General features: G+C 42.3%; 2 protein-coding genes across 6 annotated transcripts in view; both read left to right on the top strand.

Moving 5' to 3' along the window:
- The window catches only part of LOC126562130 (leucine-rich repeat-containing protein 15-like), a 487,244-nt gene that overhangs the window by 24,949 nt on the left and 441,043 nt on the right, over positions 1-21,252 (top strand). The window lies entirely within an intron of this gene.
- Positions 18,632-21,252, top strand: part of LOC126561707 (protein scabrous) — a 57,693-nt gene continuing 55,072 nt past the window's right edge. Inside the window, exon 1 of the mRNA XM_050218013.1 lies at positions 18,632-19,029. Within this exon, the coding sequence (XP_050073970.1) occupies positions 18,632-19,029 (398 nt within the window). The remainder of the gene's footprint in view (positions 19,030-21,252) is intronic.

The following is a 21,252-nucleotide window of genomic DNA, read 5'->3' on the forward strand; positions in this document are numbered from 1 at the left end:
TTTTCTACCTCATCAAACAGAAGCCACACCGTGGCCGAGTAGTTAAGCTGCTGCTGTTGCTGCTGTTACCGAAGAGAGCCCACATATCGAAGCGACCGACCGATCGGAATAATTTAGCGAAGACGCACAGCTTAGCACCTGGTGGCACATGCATATTAAGTTCATTAGTGAATGCATCCCCCGAAAAAAAAAAACAACAACGGTAGCTAGCCCCGCACACACGAGAACGCAATACACGATCGAGCAACAGCAACTGCCAGCTGCAAGATGATGGTGGTTGGTCGGAGATTTGCCAAAAAGCCCAAAGCTCTATTCGCATAAAAGAAATAATATACATACACGAAACCAGATCAAAATAACAACCATCTACCGGAGGCAATGTGGCGAATGATACACAAACAACAGCAGCAAAAAGGCGGCGGCAGTGAAACGCACCCCAATGGAAGACATAAAATACGGGTACGGCGGATCACGGTTTTACTGTCGAGACTGTAAAACACCTGTCCTGTGCGGTGTGTGGTAGTAACTGGTTCAACAAAAATCTTTCAAAATGACGTGATAAGCATCATCATAAGCTGCTCGCGTATCCGAATCCGTGCACCTTTTCGGTACATCTGCTGCTCGGTCGTGGAAGAATTTATCAGCATGCTGGGAAGTCTTTTGAGATTTTTTATTATTTTAAATAAAGAAAGCAATTAATAAGATAGTGAGTAAAAGGTTCAAGAGTTAAGTATTAAAAATCATCAAACTAGTAAGCAGTAAAGAAGGTTCTTTAACGAGCTGCAACGAGGGAAAATGCATTCCAAATCCGATTTAGTTTTGATAACATCTCTCCCCTAGAAAGCCACAAAGCACAATGTACAGCACAATAATTATCACCACATGGCACCATTCGTTTGTGGTTTTCACTCACGGTATATCCCTTTTTGAACTGTAGTATTTAGTCCAAAACTAAAAAACCTACACGAACTACTGGAGAAAAAAAAAAACAACAGCAGCTGACCACCAAACAGTGGCTTCGTCGGGGGTTGAAATGTAATGAAATAGTACAAATCGCTAACAAAACGTGTGTTTGGCGGTTTGAGTAGGGTCTCCCAGTCCCATCCTGGTCGACGGAATAAATTATGCAAACCCTAAAATCAAAAGCCCGATTGATACAAAATGTATAAACCACGTGGTGACAATATACAACCCATGTGGCAGAGCTTACACACAAAGCAGAGCTGCAACATTCGATTTATGCTGGCGCAGCACACATGCATGAAGAATTCATGGAGGCATGAACAATCGGAACAGCACACTCACTGAACCGTTTGATTCGCTAGCGAATTATGGGTCCGGATGTGATGCAGTAAAGCTTTTAGTTTTGCTGTACAAAATGCGTGCTACGTCAACAATATGGTTCCATAATTTACTCACAATTTCTACCTTTCGGGACTAATCCGTATCCCATCGAGGTTCCAGGCTGGATTCCACAATTTTGTGAACAAGAGGCGAAATATAGAGAGAGAAAAAAATAAAACAAAAGCCATTACATATGCAACTTACTCTCGGCTGCAAAGCATACGGGATTTTTCCGTTTAATCCTGCCCTCCTGCCTAGTGGCAGGGTCCTCTTACACCTTACATATAGGCACAAAACAATCTGCACAAAATGAGAAGGATACCGAGAGTAATAGGATCATATCCATCCTTCTTGACGAAAGCGATGGGTTAGCCGGGAAGGGACGAAGGAAGGCAAGGTTGAAGACAGGCCAAGCAATCTTCAAGTGCTTTCACTTAAGAAAAGGCTTACGAAGAAAACGAGAACACCCTGGACGCTCTCTGTTTGCTGTGCTTCCAAAAAAGCTGTTATCGCTTCTTAAATCCCGTCCGCTTTTCCGGTCGGAAAATCCCTTCGTAATTGAAAAGGATAAAGTGCAATAATGAAAGTTTGAGACACACACACACAGACGCCGACCCCAACGGCAAGGTGTGTGTCCCAGTGTACGTGAGCACATATCGGGTTTACCTTCCTCGGGACGAGCTTTTTCGTCCTAGCGTCTCCTCCAGTTTTTTGGCAAAACACATATTTTCACTTGATTTTCGAGCAGCATATATTTTGTTTTCCGTCCAACGTTGGGTAGGTTCCGGGTAGCTGCTTCCTCTCCGTTTTCATCGTCCGCAGCTGGAAAACCATCCAATTATCAGATTATTGTGCCAGTGTTTTTGTTTTCCCCTGTTTTTTCCATTTCACTCCTGCTTCCTTTTACCCTTTTTTTTGCGCACGTCTGGGGCAATCTTTCACACGCAAAAACCGATCTGCACTGCAGAGAGAAAACGAGAGAGAGAGAGAGAGTGAGGTAAGGAAAAGGAAGAAGATGAATAGGAAGAAGACGGCGAAGGAAAACACGAACACTAACCAGATGTCACAATATGATTGGCCGTGTGGTACTGCGACAAAGGTCCTTTTTGGATGGTATTTTCATATTCCATCTTTTTTCTCAGTAGCTTCGTGGTTGGTTGCTTTATTGGTAGGTTCTTTTTTAAATATTTTATTATTATTTTTTAGATTCTGAAAATTTGATTACTTTTTTTCATTTTTTTAGTTCGATTTCTACTCCGAAACTTGGTGTTTTTTGATGTTAGTTTTCAATTATTATTTTTATTTATTTAAATTTTAGCATAACAAGTTGTAAATTTTTATTCATTTATTGTCATTATCATTTTTTCAATTCCTTATTTTTTATTACAACGTACATTAAAATGCATTACTTAAGCTAATTCATTTGCACCAGCAAGTATGCAATCTGCACAGCAGATAAATTACTCTCCAGTCGTTCAAGGTTTGAACTTTGAAAATGTGGTAATTTTTCAATTTAGACGAGCGCATCAAAAGAAAAAGGAAGATAACATGATGCAACAACATTGTTCAGTCAACACATTGATCTGTTCCGGAACTAAAAAGCTTCCTTTCCTTCGCTTCCTCCTACCGAAGAGTTCAACCGAATCAACCCACAACTCGTTAATAGCAGTTATTTCATTGTATAAATTGCACCAACGGCCAACGTATAGCCGGCACAAAATTAAGCTATCGACAAGCCTGAAGCCTGTACACGCGTACCCAATTTCCCATTGCAGATCCTCCACCGGATTCGGAATGTTTCCGACAAGTTTCCTTCGAACCCTTGGAACCGAATACCACCATAACGAGAAGAGTTGTGACGGACAAAAAGAAAGGACCGGCCCTTCCTCGTACTCCAACCAGAACCTACCAAACAGCGAATGAAGTGGTCTCTAATAGAGCCATCCCGGAACCACGGCAGAAAAACCGGCAAGGAACTTCCACCACGGCTGAGAGGTGGAGAGGTCAGTTGCTCAAGCGGCCAATTATATAAATATAAAAGAAGTTGGCAAAAATGTAATAAGGAGCAGCAACGGCACCCGAGCAGGGCCGCACACGGGGACAATGGGGGAAAATAAACAGAAACACATTCCGGCCAGCAGATGAAGCTTCGAGCTGTGGTAGAGAAACTTAAGATGAAATACAGTAAACAGTACAGTAAGGAAAGAAAACAGTGAACAGAACATTACACAAATACCGTACTTGGCTTCCCTTCACTTGCGAATGAATGGTACGGCTTCGTGCAGCAACTGGCCACGCTCGTTCTCTGCTCTGATCCTTGCTCACTGCCTGGGAAAAAAAGATGGATGAAAAACTTTGCGCCAGTGCGGCACAGAAGAAAGCAACAAAAAAGACACTCACACACATCGACCGGCGAAGAAGCAAGCGGATTTAATTTGTTGCAATAAAGTTTAAATTAAATTAACTCATTTTGTGGATCATTTGTGCTCTTAAGCAGCACGAAACGGGCGTCTTTTGCCTAAACGAAGGGACTGGCTTCAATCTGGTGGTGTTGTACATGTGCTTGCTTCTTCGTACGATCTTTCCTGCAACCGCGTAAAACGCTTGACACGCTGATTAGAGGATTATGGGGCGTGAATTAAGTAAAACGCTTAGGCTTACCTGCTCCCTATCGCGTACCATCTCCGGTGCTAGCGAAGGTGACACAGAAGGAAGCGACGGAGGACACGCCGGTTAAACGACACCGAAACGACTCCTAACGACTTCTGGAACGACAATGCACACACTAAATGCGAGACACGGTCGGTAGCGATGGAGCAAAAAATTAATCAATGATTGGTGAACTGAGTTGAAGAAGCTTCTATAGACAATTAGGTGGGAAAGTTTGATACAAAAGTTACCAACTGTCGGATTAGGTTTGATTTTGTACCTTTCAGTAGCATGGCCTTATCGAATTTTTGGTTTGTTTTGGGGTTTTATCACCTAAAGGATTGTTTGGTTCGTTGAGTTTCTTGTTTAAAGCGAGTATTTTGAAAAATATTAGACTTTGCATTTGGACGTAGGTAGTAAAAAAAGCTAAAATTCATGGCTAATGATTAAAAACTGCCTTGCAAATTGCATACATAAAGGCGTTTTGGCATATGCAAAGTCACTTATTTGTTTTAACTCCGTTCCAGACAACCGGCAACACGAGTACCTGAACGGAGTTTATGAATACTTCCTTCTCCGATTCTTGAAATTTGTTTTGTATCAGTGAACTATGAAGATCATTTGATGAAAATTTTCTTATATTGAGCTTTAGAGCCCTCTAAATAATGATAAGAGACTCGATCTTCTATTTGACCGGTCCCAAACTAAAAACAAATTAGGTTGATTTCAGCTTATAATACATTCTATGGAATGCAATCATTTATGAAAAACTCGTCAGAATGTCCCATTGATGGACTTTACCATCTCCTTCACCATCACGTACTATCAAACTACCGTAAAGCTAAAGATATAATAAAAAACAAACTCTTTTATGAGTCCCTTTTTTAAGCATTCATCCCCTTGAGGAGAAACGTTGCTGACTCATTGTCTCATGACTCATAATTATTACAAATCATACAAAACATCCCCATTCCGCCCCTCCCTCATTCCAATAACAACTGGACAAGCTGACGCAACGAACCGCATATCCTTAATGCACCCAGCTCCGTACCGCTAGACCGCAGACATTATTTTATGACAAATAAAATTCTGTACTTTGCAAGTTTTTCCCACCCTTTGCTTTGTGGAAAGTTGTGCGTTTTCAAAACGTTTCCTTCATTCTTCTCCTTAGAGCATAACAAAGTTGAAAATTATAGCGCTTCTTTCTGTGTTTGGGGTGTGTGTGTGTGTTTCGGAGAAAATGGCAAAATTCTCTACACACATATGTGCGGGACAAATTTATTAGTGAAACGACAAAATTCACAGACGAATATGATAATTGAAATTTGAAAACGGAGTAAGAATAATTAATATTCCGAACGTGCTATCAAGCGTGTTTGATTGTGTTTTTGCTTAAAAACGTAAATATTGTAAATTATTAAAAGTAAAGGTTTATTGTTGTACAAATCTCCACGAAACCTTCACAGCCAACGAACGCCAAGGATATGTGACACGCAACAATCTGCAGCAAACTACCTAACTACCAGCTGCTCTCGGTACAAACTTGTTTTTGGCCCATCCAATCTCATTAACGATCTGCCCCATTCCTTTGACTCCATTATTCTCGCAGCCATACTTGATAGTGCTCCTTTCGAGGCAGCGGACCGGGCGTTACGATCGCGACCCGCATCACACGATCGATCGTGACCATCTTCCATCTCTAATGAAAAGAGATGGTCCATAAATTTTCGCCTCATTTCCTCAGTGCGGCAGTGAAAATGACTTCAACTGATCAGTGGACGGTGTTGTTATTGGTGGTGTTGTTTTAACACACACGCTCCGAACTATAACTTTGGACCAAAGAACGAACCATTTGTCGTTAAATTTTAAGACGAATTTGGGGCACTACAAAATTGAATCAGGACCAAGTCCGGACTTTCCGTTTTTGTGAGGAATAAAAAATAAAGGCTTGGTGTGGATGAACCCCGGGAGAGAGAAAAAGGATCGACCGTTGGACTTGATTTGCTGGCTGGCATCAGGCGCTACCGTGCAGTCATAAATTCTTATGCCTGCCTGCACCATCTCGGATAAAGTCTGCCCTGCTCATATATCGTAGTGAAGAGTTTTCATTCTTCAGAGGATCAGAGCGAATCAAGTGAAACCGGGGTGGTTTGAAGCCCAACCAGTACGGGTAGAAAAGGGCTATGAGATTTGCAATAAAATTCATCATTACCTGCATTATCGCACACGAAAGGTACGTTGCTTCGACTTTTCGAGCTTATATAGGATGATTCCTTTTCCTTGGCGTGATGAGGAGGATCGGATTCGGATGGAGGTGAAATGCAGCAAGTAGCAAGCGGAAGTTAAATCGCCCCCTTTTCTACGGGTCGAAGCGCGCTTCAAGGAGAGTAAAAGTGAAAATGTTAAGTTTAATTTATTTTAGTCCTACATTTTGAAGTACGTCGACGTTTCCTCCCAATGCGGAAAGGTAGCATTAGCAATAATATTGATTTATTTTAGTAAAAGCACCGAACAACACTGGAAAAAACTTTCACAGCACTCATTTAACGTTGCTCCCCGACCCAACCTTTTCGGGTGACGGTAATTTCATTTTCTTCAATTCCCACGGTAAACGGCCACGTATCGAACATTTGTCTCTCGCAAGCTGCAAACGTTCACATGAAAGTGCAAATTATTCGCCTAAGTGCAGCTGTAGATTTACGTTCGCAGCCTGGGCTTCATTTTGGGATCTTTTTCGCTCCATTCTGTTGATACAGTTTCAGTTTGGCAGGAGCTTTTTCCGGTACTTTTCTAGCGTGGAAGAGTGTGTGTGTGAACGGGTGGGATAAGAAGCGAGCAGACAGGACGATATTCACCTAAATTTACCAACTTCCTAACTTCACCACACATTTCCTTCCCACACTAGCAACCGGCATTCGGATTTGGAGCAGCAAATGCATTCAATCCCTATCGCACTCAACATACGAAGAAATAGTGGAGAATAACGGGGGGAAAACTTTAACCGTGCCATCTTGTGTCTCGAAATGGTACCACTGTGTGTGTATGTGTTGGAGCGGTTGTCTTTTTTGTCTTTTTAGAGGTAAATTTGATTTTTCCATTTCGAGTGCAATTCTGTAAAACTATACACAATGGTAAGAGAGGTACCGGTTTTGATTGATTTTCTGCTCACAACATCCATCTCGCTGTAAGATGTAATGCTGCGTGTGTACCGGTTTAAAAATACGCAAGAAAGGAATCAATAAGGAGGAGATGTGTTATTGCGTTGAAGGTTTCGTTGTTCGTAAGAAGAAATCTATTTACTACAGCACTCTAGATGCAGCAACGAAATTCACTTAACTTGAAATTCTTCACAGCTTTTAGTGCAAAGTTTTCTAGTATAGATGTAGTATAAGGTAGTGTTTATAACTCTAAATATGAATGAGTTCAACAGCGTTGTTCAGTCAAGAACAGTAAGAAACTCAACCCCTCGGAATCATGAACAAAAAGAGATAGTTGCTGTTCTTCGCGTTAAGGACAGTTGGTTGTTCCTTCTGTTTTGGCATCCTACGAGACTTTATATAAGAAGGATGTTTAGGCCCTTCGACAAGAAAGTGTATAGGAGGAGAGATGACCTTTTAAGTCATCCCCAATACTAAAACAACGAATAGTCACCATTGATTTTTGGGGCTTTGAAAATTCGCAACATGAGACTCCGGATACATAGCACTTCAAGAGGTGTGCTGGAATGAAGTTAGGGTGCGCCACTATCGCTGTGATGACCTGATTTACCAAAGCATCATAGACCATAGGTGAAATACGAAAGCGAGTGATCGGATGGTGACCGATCAACAAACGGATGAACAGGTTCTGAGCATTATCTAAGTAAGTTTTTACTACCAACAATATGACGCTAAAGAAGGAAGTGTTAGAGTTCACACTCTCAGAACCTAGTCTTCGAGCTTGATGTAGATCAATCACAGCTTTTGCAAAAAAATATCTTAAGAATCGGCTATAAATAAAGCGGTGGAGAGAGAGAGAGGAGCCTAGAGAGAAGGTACAACAAGCTAAACCTTGCATTCAATTCTTTCTAGAGGTTTGAGTGTCCCCCTACCCAAGGTGAGGCCTCAAACCTCCAACATGCCTGTAAGGGATATTCCTTCTGAACATCCAAAGTTGCCTGGCCGACTTGCTCCGCCGATGAGCATCGAGAGTCCCCCTACCAAAGGTAAGGCCTCGATGTCTCTAACCATCCAGCAAGGAAGATTCTCATCTAGAATCTTCAGACTGCCTGGACAGTCAGATAAAAGAAAGATATTGGTCCGCACAGCTAGCAATCACGTTGTTCCGTTCTCGTCGCGATAGTAGGTACGAAATTCTTCTTCCTACCACATGGCGATCATACCAGGCTCAAAGAAAAAAAAAACCCCTGACAACAGCAAGCACGAATTGAAGAACGTAGGAGTCTCTTATTAGAGTCCTCGTGTTAGGGACCTTACCGAAACAGCTCCATGGCAGGGGACTTTGAAACTCAATTGCTGCTAGACTATTCCTTCCTCCCCGTTCCTGAATTCATTTGGTACCAGGTAGTTGGGTAATCAGTTCTCACTTCGGGGTGCATGGTTCCGAAAGGATATGAAGCCGGAACCTGCTCTGTGAAGAATGGCGCCGCTATTGCCTCGACCATCGAAACGGCGCGTTATAAAAGTAAATTTTACATTCGCTTGAACAGAAGACCCTTTTTTCTTGTTCTTCCGGTCCCTCCGTATTGCTACAAAATACATTTCTTCGCCACGAATACCTATGCAGAATAAACGTTGTCATTTTTTATAAATTTTTTCCTTCAACTCACACACCTCGTTCACCTAAACGGAGAAAGTATACCTTTATGAATTTTGCTACCTTTTAGTCTTCGCTCTTCTATTTCGCTGCCAAGCAATCGTTAAAAGACGACGACGCGCGGGATAAACGTTCCAGACAATTATCGCTTATCGTGCTTCGGTGCGCACCTCGCTCTGACATGTATCAATCAAACCTGTCGAACCGCTTCCGTTGGGTAGGGGGGTACGCTGCAGGAAAGGGACCGCAGCGCTTTGAGCTTTCGACATTACGGGGATGCCAGCCAAGAATAAACGAAGCTGGGGTGGCCAAAAATTATGTGTGTTTGTGAGGTGCAACCCAGTTCCTGGAGCATGATTGATGGTTCGCTTGTGATCCTTTTCACTGCGTATCGCGTGGCAAGAAACGTCAGGTACAAAAGTCACCCTCACCCTAATGGGACAGGCGCGCACGGTGGTGGATTGGTAACAGAAATGTAAAAACCTGTTATCGAAATTTTCGGCTTCGGTCATAAACACTCAAGACATAGGCAAATCGATGAAAGTCTCATCCCCCGTTGCTAGCGAGGATCCTGCTTGTTGGCTTCTTTTCTTCTGCGTTTTTACTATCCGTATAATGAACATTTCATGTTTTGTGGCTACATTCAAGCTTATTATAATTGTGAATTGAATTTCGGGAATAATTTAGGTCATTTTCAATTATCCTCCTATTTCATCCAGTTGGCCATGCTAACTTAAATTTGCCTGAGAGTCGTCAGAAATCTTCACGGGCGACATAAAGTATCGTTTAAAAACACTTTACAGTCTCCCCCGTTGGTCGCAACCTTTCCAACGGCACCATTTGTTTGTCCTTTTGCCACGAGTACTGCTACTCACTTGTGATCCAATATGCTGCAGCATTAATATCACATCATAACACGGTCGAAACCATTCTCCCAGGATCCATATCCCGATGGCTCGAATAGCACGAGAAAAATCAATAATGGCACACCAATCCCGTTGTTGTGAAATAACGTAACTTCGGCGAAACGAAAATGGACTTAAACAGAACATAACAGAATGAAAAATAAAAACATGCCCACCTCGCATGCATGCTTCCCGCAAAACCGATATAGAGATATTGCAGTAGCCAGCCACCAACCAGCGGCACGATAACGTAAGGCAAAAATGAGCCAAAAAGCTGCAAGCAAAAAAAAAAACAAAAAGGAAGCACAAGTCGGCACATGCAGGTCGGCCGGACACTGCGGCCCTGCTGAAAGGAACATCAACGGCGACGACGAAAAATGAGGGACCCGCTTTTACAGGGTTTCTACTTCTTCGCTGTGAGCCATTCGAAAAGCGCGAGCCAGAATAATAACGGACAAAAAGCCCCGAAGAAATAGCAAAAGCATAAAACGAGAGCACAAAACAACAGCCCAAACTGTGCCTTGACGATACTGACCACGATCGGAAGGTTCCCCGGTATGTCCCTCAGCACGAAACGGTGACAGATGTTCAGCGGAAGACAGACACACACAGCTTCAGACAGCTTCGTTGTGAGTTTCACAATTCTTTTAACGATTTGTTCGTCGTTTTTTTTTTCAACTTCTTAATTTTAATGGTTATGATGGGTTCGATCGAATATCGGCAACATGTGGCCGTGTAGGATCGCCGCTCGGGTCTAGTGGGGGGTATACGACAAAAAAAACCAACCTTGTGCCTGCAGACGAAGACGAGCTACGAAGGGTGGATGACTAAGTTTAGCGAGCCTTAAGCAAGCAGCTTCTACTGCTGATGCAAGGAAGCAACGAGCCGTAAAATATTGACAAGTGGCGAAAAATGTATACCTTATGGTCCTCATCTTCCTTCTGTACTTAGAGACTAGAACACAAAAGGTGGTAATATGAATGCAATAAATTTGATCGTAATGCTGGAAAAGCCGTGTGGCATTTTTTGGTTTCAAAAGCTCGCGAATATTTTAGAAAAAGCATTATTTAACTAACTAAACTCAAATAAACTAATCACTTTAAAGGTATATTGCATACATCCGGGCGTCTCAAGCAAATTGCTTTACAACAAGCTGTTTAACAGAAAAACCTATACCTTCTATGCACACCGACGTGCAGCCTTATCTTGCTCGGAAGGTGCAAAAGAAGCAATAAAAATGGTACGACAGGCAGCAGGTAATTTTGAGCCCCTTTTTGAAACCAGCCATCGGCAACCCTCAAAGTACCTGGTCGCGTGGCTCTGCACTGCTACGGTAAGGATATATTCCACCTTTTTTTTTTTTGCAGAAAAAAGGGATCCGATTTCTTCGTCGTCACCTCAACCAACCATCTGCCCATTCCGCCCGAAGCATACTGGGCGCTTCGGCTCGTTCGGGCCGAGCTTAGAAAGAAAAGAATGATTAAAATTATTCGCCGAATTACACAACGGCGATTTTCGGCGGCAAAAAGCCGGTTACCAAGGAAGAAGCTGTATCTGTTGTAACTTCCATCCCCGGCAACGAACCGTGCATTGAAAGTGGATCGCATTGTCCCAGCCATTTGAGAAACAACAAAAAAACCAGCAGCTGTTTTCGTGGTTCGTTTGAAGCTTAGAATTCGCTTTCGTAAATTGGACCGCGACCTGTTCGTGTGCAAAACTGTGCAACAAAAGGCCATATGTTATGCGTGGGATAGACAACGCAAGAAAAAAAAACCTAGCGCAATAAACTGCTCCCCTCGACGGAAGAGGCTGACGTATCCGGTTAGCAAGTTAAGCGTTTGCTTCCAAGAAGGAAAGGCAGGAAACGTTGAACCATTAAGCTTAGACATTTGAAAAATATCTTACCTCGATCGCATATCGATTGCAGCTGGTACGAGATGGTAAAAGATGATTCAAATTCCTTATCCTGTACTTCCGATTGCTGTAGGTTTGCTTGGGGTGTCCAGGATCAGAGCTCATTAAAATAAAATCCTCAGCAGGATGCTTCACGCGAATGTCCCAAGAGTCCTCCCTCCAAAACTAACAACCAGCTCTTCTTCAACCTTTACACAAATTAACACCAACAAGCTCCCAGTACGCACACCAAACCATTCCCTCCATCACATGCAAGGGGAGACACACAGAGCCCCGGCGGATTGTTTTGTTGTTGGGCTGCAGCAACTGAGTGCCCTTGAACAAACTAATTCATTTCGCTTTGCTGCTATGTCTGGCCTTTCATTTCCGTTTTGTTTGAGCGTCGTGTGGCAGACACCCTGCAGGCACCGGTTATCACATGTTGTAGCCTTGTAGGCACCCAAACCCCTAACGTGTATCGTCTCCCCCTCCCCAAGAAGAGAAGCCACAAGGATAACACCGGCGTCGGAAGATGGACTTGAAACAACAAGTACGTCGTTTGTGTGTGTGTGTTTTTGTTTGCTTCCTTTTTCGTTGCTTGTGTCCTTTCTTGCTTTATGCTGTCACGACGTCACATATCCTTTCGCGTCTTGTGTGCCCCTATTCGCATTTTGTTCAATTTTCGCTTGATAAGGGTTTCCGACAAGGCTGCCCGCCAGACACAGAGCGCAGCTCCATCATGGCCCGACGGTCGTGGGGTTGATTTTTTACATACTACACCTGCCTTTTAATCCATGATGGTAGTGTGAGTGTGTGTATGAAAGACTTACAATTTATCCTTCACGTCACACTTCATGGCACGTTTCGTTCCACACGATGCATCGCGATCCTGCAGAGAAGGACGGTGCAGTGTCACGCTCTGAAGTGAACTCTTCAGTCGGCGAAACGTGCTGTAAATTAATCGAGGAAAGCAAAACCCCGAGTCGAACGTCTTCCCTTCCTCTCTCTTTCTCTGCTTTCCTCAACCCCTTTAGCAATGACTACAAAAGCGACTGCTGCTTCCGTGCTCTAATTGTACGCATGGAAACACACCGGTACCGGTGTCTTTCCCGCCTGCATTCTCTAACACACAACAGTTTCTGATGTTCGGGACAGCAGACCAGGTCAAAAAGGAACTGCTTTCCTAGAAATGTGGCCAGTTCGCACAGTGCCACCTTCCAACCGACACAGAAAACTTCCAACGAAACATCCATCATAAAAAGGCAAAGCGGTTCGGTTTGCCCACGAAGGATCCATACATGGAGGTCGCTGCTTACCCGTCCAGTGCCGTCAAATGCCCTGTACCGTGGCTTAACTTTGTTTTTGAGCGCTAAAAATCGTACATGCGTAACTTCCGTCTTCCTGTTAAAATGCGCCAAGGTGTTAACACTTTTGGTAGAGTTCATCCTGATAATGGTCGGTGGCGCGCATCAAGGGAATTACGGTTTTGCAATGGTGCAGTCATACGGAACAGGGTTAAAAATCCGTTGCAGTGCAGATGGGAAAAATGCATGCCTACACCGGGGACGCTAGGGAGATTGTGTTCTACGGAGGTTTGAAATGCATATTTTATGAGAGTGGTAAATCTACAAAATAGCAAATGTGCAATTATTATACTAGAAATTTTATAAAATTATTTGACACTCACTACTAATAACAAATAGCATAAAAAATAATTATGTTTTCTTCAGAAGAAGAACGAAAAGCACAGACAAGAGCGAAAACTTTACTCTCCAGCGCATAAACCATTCACTGCCACGTGCTTTTGGAAAAAAACATCGCAAACATCGCATGTGCAAGGGATGAAACGTTCATTCGTTGCTCTCTTTCGCTCTTTCTCTTTTACTTTTTCTCTTTTAAAGTTTGGTTCATTCGCTATCTTGTTTACTATATTCTGCAAGAACATCCCTTACAGGGGTTGATAATTGAGTTCGAGGACATGTTATCCTTAAATCGATGGTTCAAGATACCAATTGAATATTTTTTTATGTCAAAATTTACTGAATAATTATTCGTTACTTCTGAAAACTAAGCTTCAATTGCCAACAACAGCATATTGTAGTAAAGTTATTTAAATAATTTTATACGAGAGTCAATTTGAGGTTAATGCTACAAGTAGAGCAGTCTTCACACAGCTGTACCCGGGATAACTATATAGTTACATTAAGTCTATTATGTTGGTCAATAATATATAATAATCAATAAATACATATATTATGCCTGCGTATCCAAGTAGGTTGTCAAGCCATGAAGAAGATATGATTTGAGTTTCAGCAAAAAAAGAAATAGAAGCATAACTCCAGAACCAGGAATGTCAAATAAAATTAATAATATTAAATTAAAATATAAACATCTATCTTCTCCTGATTCCCGATTACTAGTTTATTAATTCGGTTAGGTTTTTATTAATTTTTTTGTCTGTTGTCGTAGAATATTCCATATAAAGTTTACGCCAAATCTATGAGAGAAAACGTCAATACAAGTTACAGAAAGTCTAGTTATGCTAAAGAACAAACAGTTTCTTCTTCTTTTTGGCTCAACGACCACTAAGGTCACGCCGACCATCAGATGGTTGACGAGACTTGCCGATTACACATATTGGGATAGTAAGTCTATTATTTTTATTTAAAATGTTTGGTGATTTGGTAGCAATTGCCAGTTAAAAATAACAATGAAACATATTAAATTTAAAGAATAACTTAAAGATACTAAAAAGAACCCATAAAACATCAGTACTTAGAAAAAACTACTTTCTTTAAAAAAAAAAAAAAGTGCAATTCAGCATTAAGCTTTCAAAGCAAATAAAAACCCCTGTGAAACATCACGAATGAACCTTCATATCCAACAAAAAAAAAATGCGTTCGATTTACTCTCGCGAACGAGTGCTTTCGTTCTCTCGCAACGTGCCAACACGCAACACCTGTGCAGCTCTCCGGGAACGGTCCGTTCAGCGTGCTAGGTCAGGTTCGTTTTAAGAAACAACTGATCGCCCTTCAAGTGAACCAAACAGAACGCATCTCTCGGAACGAGCGGACGTCGTAAGCGAAGGCACCGAATCGTCCTGCAGCGGCAATCAGGATCATACGCCAATCATAAACGGAATCGCGGCAAACCTTTCGTTACGGTTAACGGCAAGAGTTTTATGTGATGTGAAACAGTGTAGTGAAAAACAATAAAACAACATTTTAAATAGTCTGTTAAGAGTTAGGTGAGTGTAGTGAAAATGTATGCAAAAATATTAAGTTTAAGAGTGTATCTCTCTAGACAAGTCCATTAGTGGTGTGTGAAAGTTGCGTCGTGATAACGACGAATGCATTCAATTATTTTCCTTTTTTTTCGAAGAGTTTCCTTAATTCGGAGAAAAAAGTACATAAAATACTACTAAAATTTAACAAACACCCCCACAAACAAAACATAACAAAGAGTGGTAAACACTGGCCACAAGAAAATAGGAAGGAATTGAAAAGGAAAAGGATATTATGTTTCCTGCTGTACAGTGTGTGAAAAGCAAGTTCAACGACCGAGCACCGAAGAAGAAGGAGTAGTGTACGATGCGCGTCGTGTTCGGGAGTGAAATTAAATATTTATCAATCAAGTTTCTCCCCGTCCTAAGTGAAGATGGTACACAGACGGTTCGTAAATGGACAGGACAGGGACTGTCCAAAAGCCCAAAGGATAAAGTTAAATCGGACCGTGCCGGTGCTGGAAGCAGAACACCAGGCTTTTAGTGTTCGTGGGAGAAGCCTTTGACGAGGAATGAACAAACTTTTTCGACCAAACGAAAAACATTAGCGTGTGGTGTTATCGTGCCTGTTGTACGAGAAGTGTGCCAAAGAAAACAGGGCTGTAGATAAACAAAAAAGTTTAGCGGGCGTGAGAATGGACTGTACCACCGGTAGGGAAATTCATGCGGGATTCGGCAAGAAATAATCCGTTCTATTTGGGTTTTTTTTTTTTTGCGAGAAGCATACGATATAAACATTTAAAGTTTGTTTGGTGCTTATTTTCGGTAGAAATAAATTAGTTAATTAATTAAACATTATTATTTAAAATTCTATCAATTTTAGCACCCTGTTCGAGAGTCAGAGTCATTAAAAAATCGTCCGATCATACGAATGGTAGTTCAAAACAATCGTTACTGTCGTTTAAAAAATAAACAACATTCATTTAACCCCCATTCAGGTGCACTTTTCCAGCCAAATTTTGTTTTCCCACCACAGCCAAATCAAAGTACAACTCAATGTTATTCTTTCCGATACCTTCCGACCTCCCCTTATCAGCGTGGAAAACCACACCGATCATCATTGAAATAACAATTTTCCCAATGCTTACCTCACAAACAGTGCATTGCTGGCTGAGCAGGTCCCGTGGACGAAAAAAAAAAATACCACAATCGACCGTTTTTTGACAATTCAAACGGAAAAGTGTTGACACGAGTTAAAGCAACAGCAAAAAAAAAAACGCACACATACAAAGCAGCAACAAATGCGCGGCGGCACAGCAACGGATAAAGGGACGAAAATAAACTGACAAATTTTCTCCGGTGTGCTAATTGAAAATTTATCATCCAACCAAGTGTGTGAGGTCCGGACGTCGATTTTTCCTTTTCCTGTTCAATTTTCCCCCCCAAATGTCTGTCTTTGTCTATGTGTGAGCGTATTTTTTTTGTTCTTCTTTTTTTAGTCAAATTTAAATGTGCGTTTGTATTCCCCGGCAAGCGTACAATTATTTGTACGGCTCGTTTCTGTGACTTTGGCGATGGCAGAAATCGTATTTCGTTGCCATTTTCATCAGCACGCAAAAAAAAAAACTACAAAGCTCAAACCGTTTTTCCCCCAAAACTCGATGCTCTATTGTGGTGGTAAAAATGTATGTTTTTGTGCAAAAGTGTTCGTTTCTCTTTAACGAAAAAAAAAACGACACTTTGATTCGGGAAAGCGGGCTGGCACGATGAGGAAAGGCGCGCATAAAACATGTGGCTTGAAAATGGGAAAAAGAAGGAAAAAAGCTCGTTCGCACGTGCCACACTGCACGCTTTTATTAACTGTATGTGTGTGTGCGGTTGCGCGAATGAGTGTGTGTGTGTGTGTGTGTGTGTGTGTGTGTGTGTGTGTGTGTGTGTGTGTGTGTGCCGTGTGTGAGTTAAGCATTGTCTGGCGGTGGTTTTTCCGAGGAAAACCAAACAAAACTTCACCCGCATGCATTCTGTCTCTCACTCTCCCTTTCGACCCTTTAACAACTTTAACCGACTGTGTTTCTGTGTGTATTATTTTAATTTCATTGCAATATCCTACGCCTTTTTTCCACACACCCACCCAGCCGTGCCAGAGTGGTGGAGCTTTTTTGTTGTTCTTCTTATGTCTTCTTTGTTGGTTCTGGTTTTCCTTTCTCAAGAAGGCTAATTTTCTACCACTTACCATACGGCACGTAATTTTTAAGGGTGGCTATCGTGTGTGGGGAGGGTGAATAAAACACACACACACACACACACACACACACACACACACACACACACACACACACACACACACACACACAGAAACAAGGCTTCTGTTCAAGCGAGTCAAAAAAAACGTATATCAACTCACCCTCACGTACGGCGGTGTTGATTTTACGTGCACACTGTTCGCCGTGTCGTTTTCGCATCATAAATAAGCATACTGCGTACGTTCGTTTCGAGGTGAACCCTCACACGAGTGCTGCGAGAAACGAGACAAGCATCATCAACGTCCAAACAAAAACAAGCGGGATCGGAAAAACAGATCCCCTAGCAGGAAATATGCTTACACCGCATTTCAATTTGCCAGTACGGCTGCTCTATATTGCTCACTAATTCACCATTTACTTACAATCACCAATCAACCATACCGAGTTCATATTTCTATTTTCCTTTTCCTCCTCACCAGGGACCGCCCGGTTGCAAATAGTCGGCGACATAACTGTGAAAGCGAAATCGTAGTAACCTGAGCCACCGTGTCGGGAAACTGTCAAAACATAGTGCAAAGTGGATATGCAATGTAGTGAAATTTGCAATGAGCGAGTGTGTTTGTGTGTAGTAAAATAGTAGTGAAGGAAGAATAAAAAAAAAAGCAACAAAGAAAAACATCCAGTAAACTACACCCAATCGTCCTTCCCCCGGTTCGAAACCCCCACCACCAAAAAATAACCCCCCAAAAAGGGCTGGATGCAAAGGCGTTCGATCGAAGGATAAAAGCTTTATCATCGGGTTGCGCCAAGTCTGTGAGAGTGTTCGCTTGTGGCAGTGGTAATCTATGCTCGTTTGAGCTTCCGTGTGTGTGTGTGTTCATTTGTGTAAGTTGGTCCAGTGTATGTGCGCACCGTTTGCTATGTACGTGTGCCGTTCGGTGCCGGTTTTTCGTTGCAATTTTCGCATCCTTGCTGGTGCACCTTCGATCACCGTACGGTAAACACGAGCGCGCGCGAGCGCCTATGTGTCTGTGTTCTGTGTATGTGAACGACCTTTCTCTATAGTGTGCCGAAAGCTTAACAGGTTGCAGTCGCTGCCACTTGCAGCATAACGTTTTCAGTCGTTTTTTTTTATTTCGCTGCATTTCAGCAGGCAGGCGATCAAACAACAAAAAAAAGGGACGAAAACGTAAGGAAAGTAATATCGCTTCGTAACACGAGAGCGCATCATCAGCATCATCGCGCCCTGTGCACTAGGGATCAAAGCAAATACGCACCTCTCCCCCCTAGCTACTGCACCTGACAGGTGTGGTGAGTGTGTACGTGTATGTTTGGCGAGTGTTTGTGCAGTTTCAATGTTTAAAACGTGTGTGAGCAGTGTAGTAGTGTGTGGGTTTTGTGATCGTGTTTTCCGTGTTTCCATTACCGGGCTTGTGGCAGTACCATTGCCTGAGAAGTAAATAAAACAGGTGTAGAAGAAGCCACACACACACACACCCAAAAATAAAAAAAAGAAATATATCCCTAACCCCTCTACACATTTTAACCGTGGCAACAAAATGCTTTCCAAAGCGCCCAAGATGGTGTATTCATTCGTGCCGGCCGTGGTGATTATCCTTGGATTAGTATCGTTTTCCCATTCAATCGCGCTCAACGGTACGCCGGCCACCGGAGATGGCGGCAACATTAATAAAGCGGCCAGCGTAAACTCGCCCCAGCCTGCGCTCGAAGGCGCGCTGACGGCGGTCCTGCCGGACGAACCGAACGCCGACACCGTACGGTTCGATGCGCTCACGCTCGAGGATCAGGTGCGGCTGCTGTCGAAGCAGCTGAATGCACTGACGTATCAGCGGCGCGAGGACTACAAGATGCTCGAGAACAGTCTGAAAAAGTACGTGCGCAAGAATGCGGCCGAAATCACGGACGCTCAGATACGGGAGGAGTTGGATCAGTTAAGGTAAGAAGGGAAGTGGGGTGGTGGGAATGAGGGGGATGAAAAGAAGAGTTGGATTTGCGGTCGGAACACATGCCACACACATACACACACGTACACAACTGGTAGTGCATTTCCTGCACGCTACTTCCCGAACACTTCAGACAGGATATGCATTGCTCCAATGGGAAAGGCGTAAAACACAGGAAAACTTTAATTAGTAATCGCTTCCGTTTCCCCGAAGATGCGCCAGCCCGAGCAGGTGGGTGGGTGGCCTAGTGTGGTGGTGTGAAAGTTTTCTTCCTCTCCAGAAACCACTGCACAAAGTTTCGTTGCTGGTGTGTGGTTACGAAGCAGTGGTTCGACACGGGGCAAAGGAAGATAATCCCAGCCCAACCAACAACGCCCCTGTGCCTGAAGCAGGAAACCGGAAAGAGAACTCCGGAACAGTGGAGGCACTGCACCAGGGCAGATGGTTTGCTCTGCTCGCGAAGGGAAAGTGTTTTGATGGGCCATAAAATGGATTTGGAATGTTCGCATCGCGTTCAAATGCGGGAAGGGAAACAAGTGACTCTCGTGCAGGAGCAGTTTTTTGGGTGGTAGTTTGTTAATAACTATAAGATTTTATGTGAGTTTCTGAATTGCTGACTTTACTGTTTTTAAAAGCTTTTGGCGTTGCAAATTTTCCTGATAAATCAATCTTACTAGGGAACACAGGAAAGGTTTGACACTGGGGAAACACAGGAAAGGTTTGACAAGTGTTAAGTACATGATTAAAATTATCTAGAGCATGGCGGTAAAAAGAAATAACTTGGATGCGCATTACAAAGGATCTTTGCTTTGCGATCTGCTAGGTTATGCCGGCAATTTTATTGCTTATGAATGCTTATTAATGTTTTGTTCAAATGAATGGAGTCTATGATGACTTCAGCCTGTAAATTAGATCATTTTGGCCGCTTTCTGTCAAACAGTCGAGCAATCATACGCAGTTGAACTGATAGTTAGTTCATCAATAGTTAAACATATCTCGGAGCTTTTGACATTTGATCAAATTGTTTGACAGATTAGTTGCTAAAAATATGATAAACTTGAAACCTTTTTGTAAGAATGAGTACGCTAAATATTTATTGTGTGTCAAAATAACTTTGAAAAATACGTATCGAAGCCAAATTTTCAAAAAAAAAAAAATTATTTTACATCTCAAATGCATCGTTTATATAAACTGACCTTACCAAGGAAGGTTGCAAATAAAAAAAAAAAAAACAAATTTTTGTACATCTGCCAGAATCTAACTTTTGGTTTTACTTTTGGGACAAAAAGATTTATTTATTTATTTATTTATTTATTTATTTTAGATTAATATTTTGTCTGCCTCATGGGCGACACAAAAATTGTCTTAATAACTAAGGATGGTGAGGGGGACAATAGGGGGATTGAAAAAATTGCACACGACACTAACGAGGATGCAAGGAAGAGTAGTCACGTAGACGAGAACGAAAATGGGACACGGAGACATTGTAGTCGAACAGGTATTACGCGTTGTTGAAGGCCGATAGCGCTCTTAAAAAAAAGGTTCGTTTGAACCGTATCGCGTATGGCGGGATGGGATGTGCAAGGGAGGTATACACGCAATCATGAACAAATAACAAAAATAGGAGTGGGCTAAGGACACTCCCTTGAGGAACCCCAGAAGGATCTTCAAAGGAGTCGGAAAAACAGGACAACACTTTAACTTTATACGATCTGCCTTGAAGATATGAGCCAAACCAAGACAGCAGCTGACCTCCGGTACCAAGCTTTGCAAGTTTGGACATCAGAAGACATTAAAAGCTTTTGGCGCAGGCTAGTTTCGACTCCCAGTTTGTATGGAGAGCATGAAGCATTTTACACACGAAACGTAAAAAACACATGTCAAAACTGGAAGAAATTTTTGTTCATATAGTGTGATCTTAAAGGCAGTTAAGGAAGGTTTGTCATTCGAGTATAGAACGTTACAATCATACTATAGTGGAATTTGTGTCTCTCTGAATTTAGCATGACGTCGGGCAAGCAGTTTGGCTTTATATCCTGCAAGTGCCTCGATCAAATCTTATGTGGACTTTCAAAAAATCATCAGGGAACTTTCAAAAAACAGAATTGTTGTTAAGGCCCTCAACAAAAATCAATCCACACCTTATTAGTTACTAAATTACTTACTCTTAAGAGAACAGTCAATGAAATATATTGTTTATTTCATGCGAAAAATAA

This window comes from Anopheles maculipalpis, chromosome 3RL (genome assembly GCF_943734695.1).
Source record: "Anopheles maculipalpis chromosome 3RL, idAnoMacuDA_375_x, whole genome shotgun sequence".
NCBI classification, from domain to species: domain Eukaryota; kingdom Metazoa; phylum Arthropoda; class Insecta; order Diptera; family Culicidae; genus Anopheles; species Anopheles maculipalpis.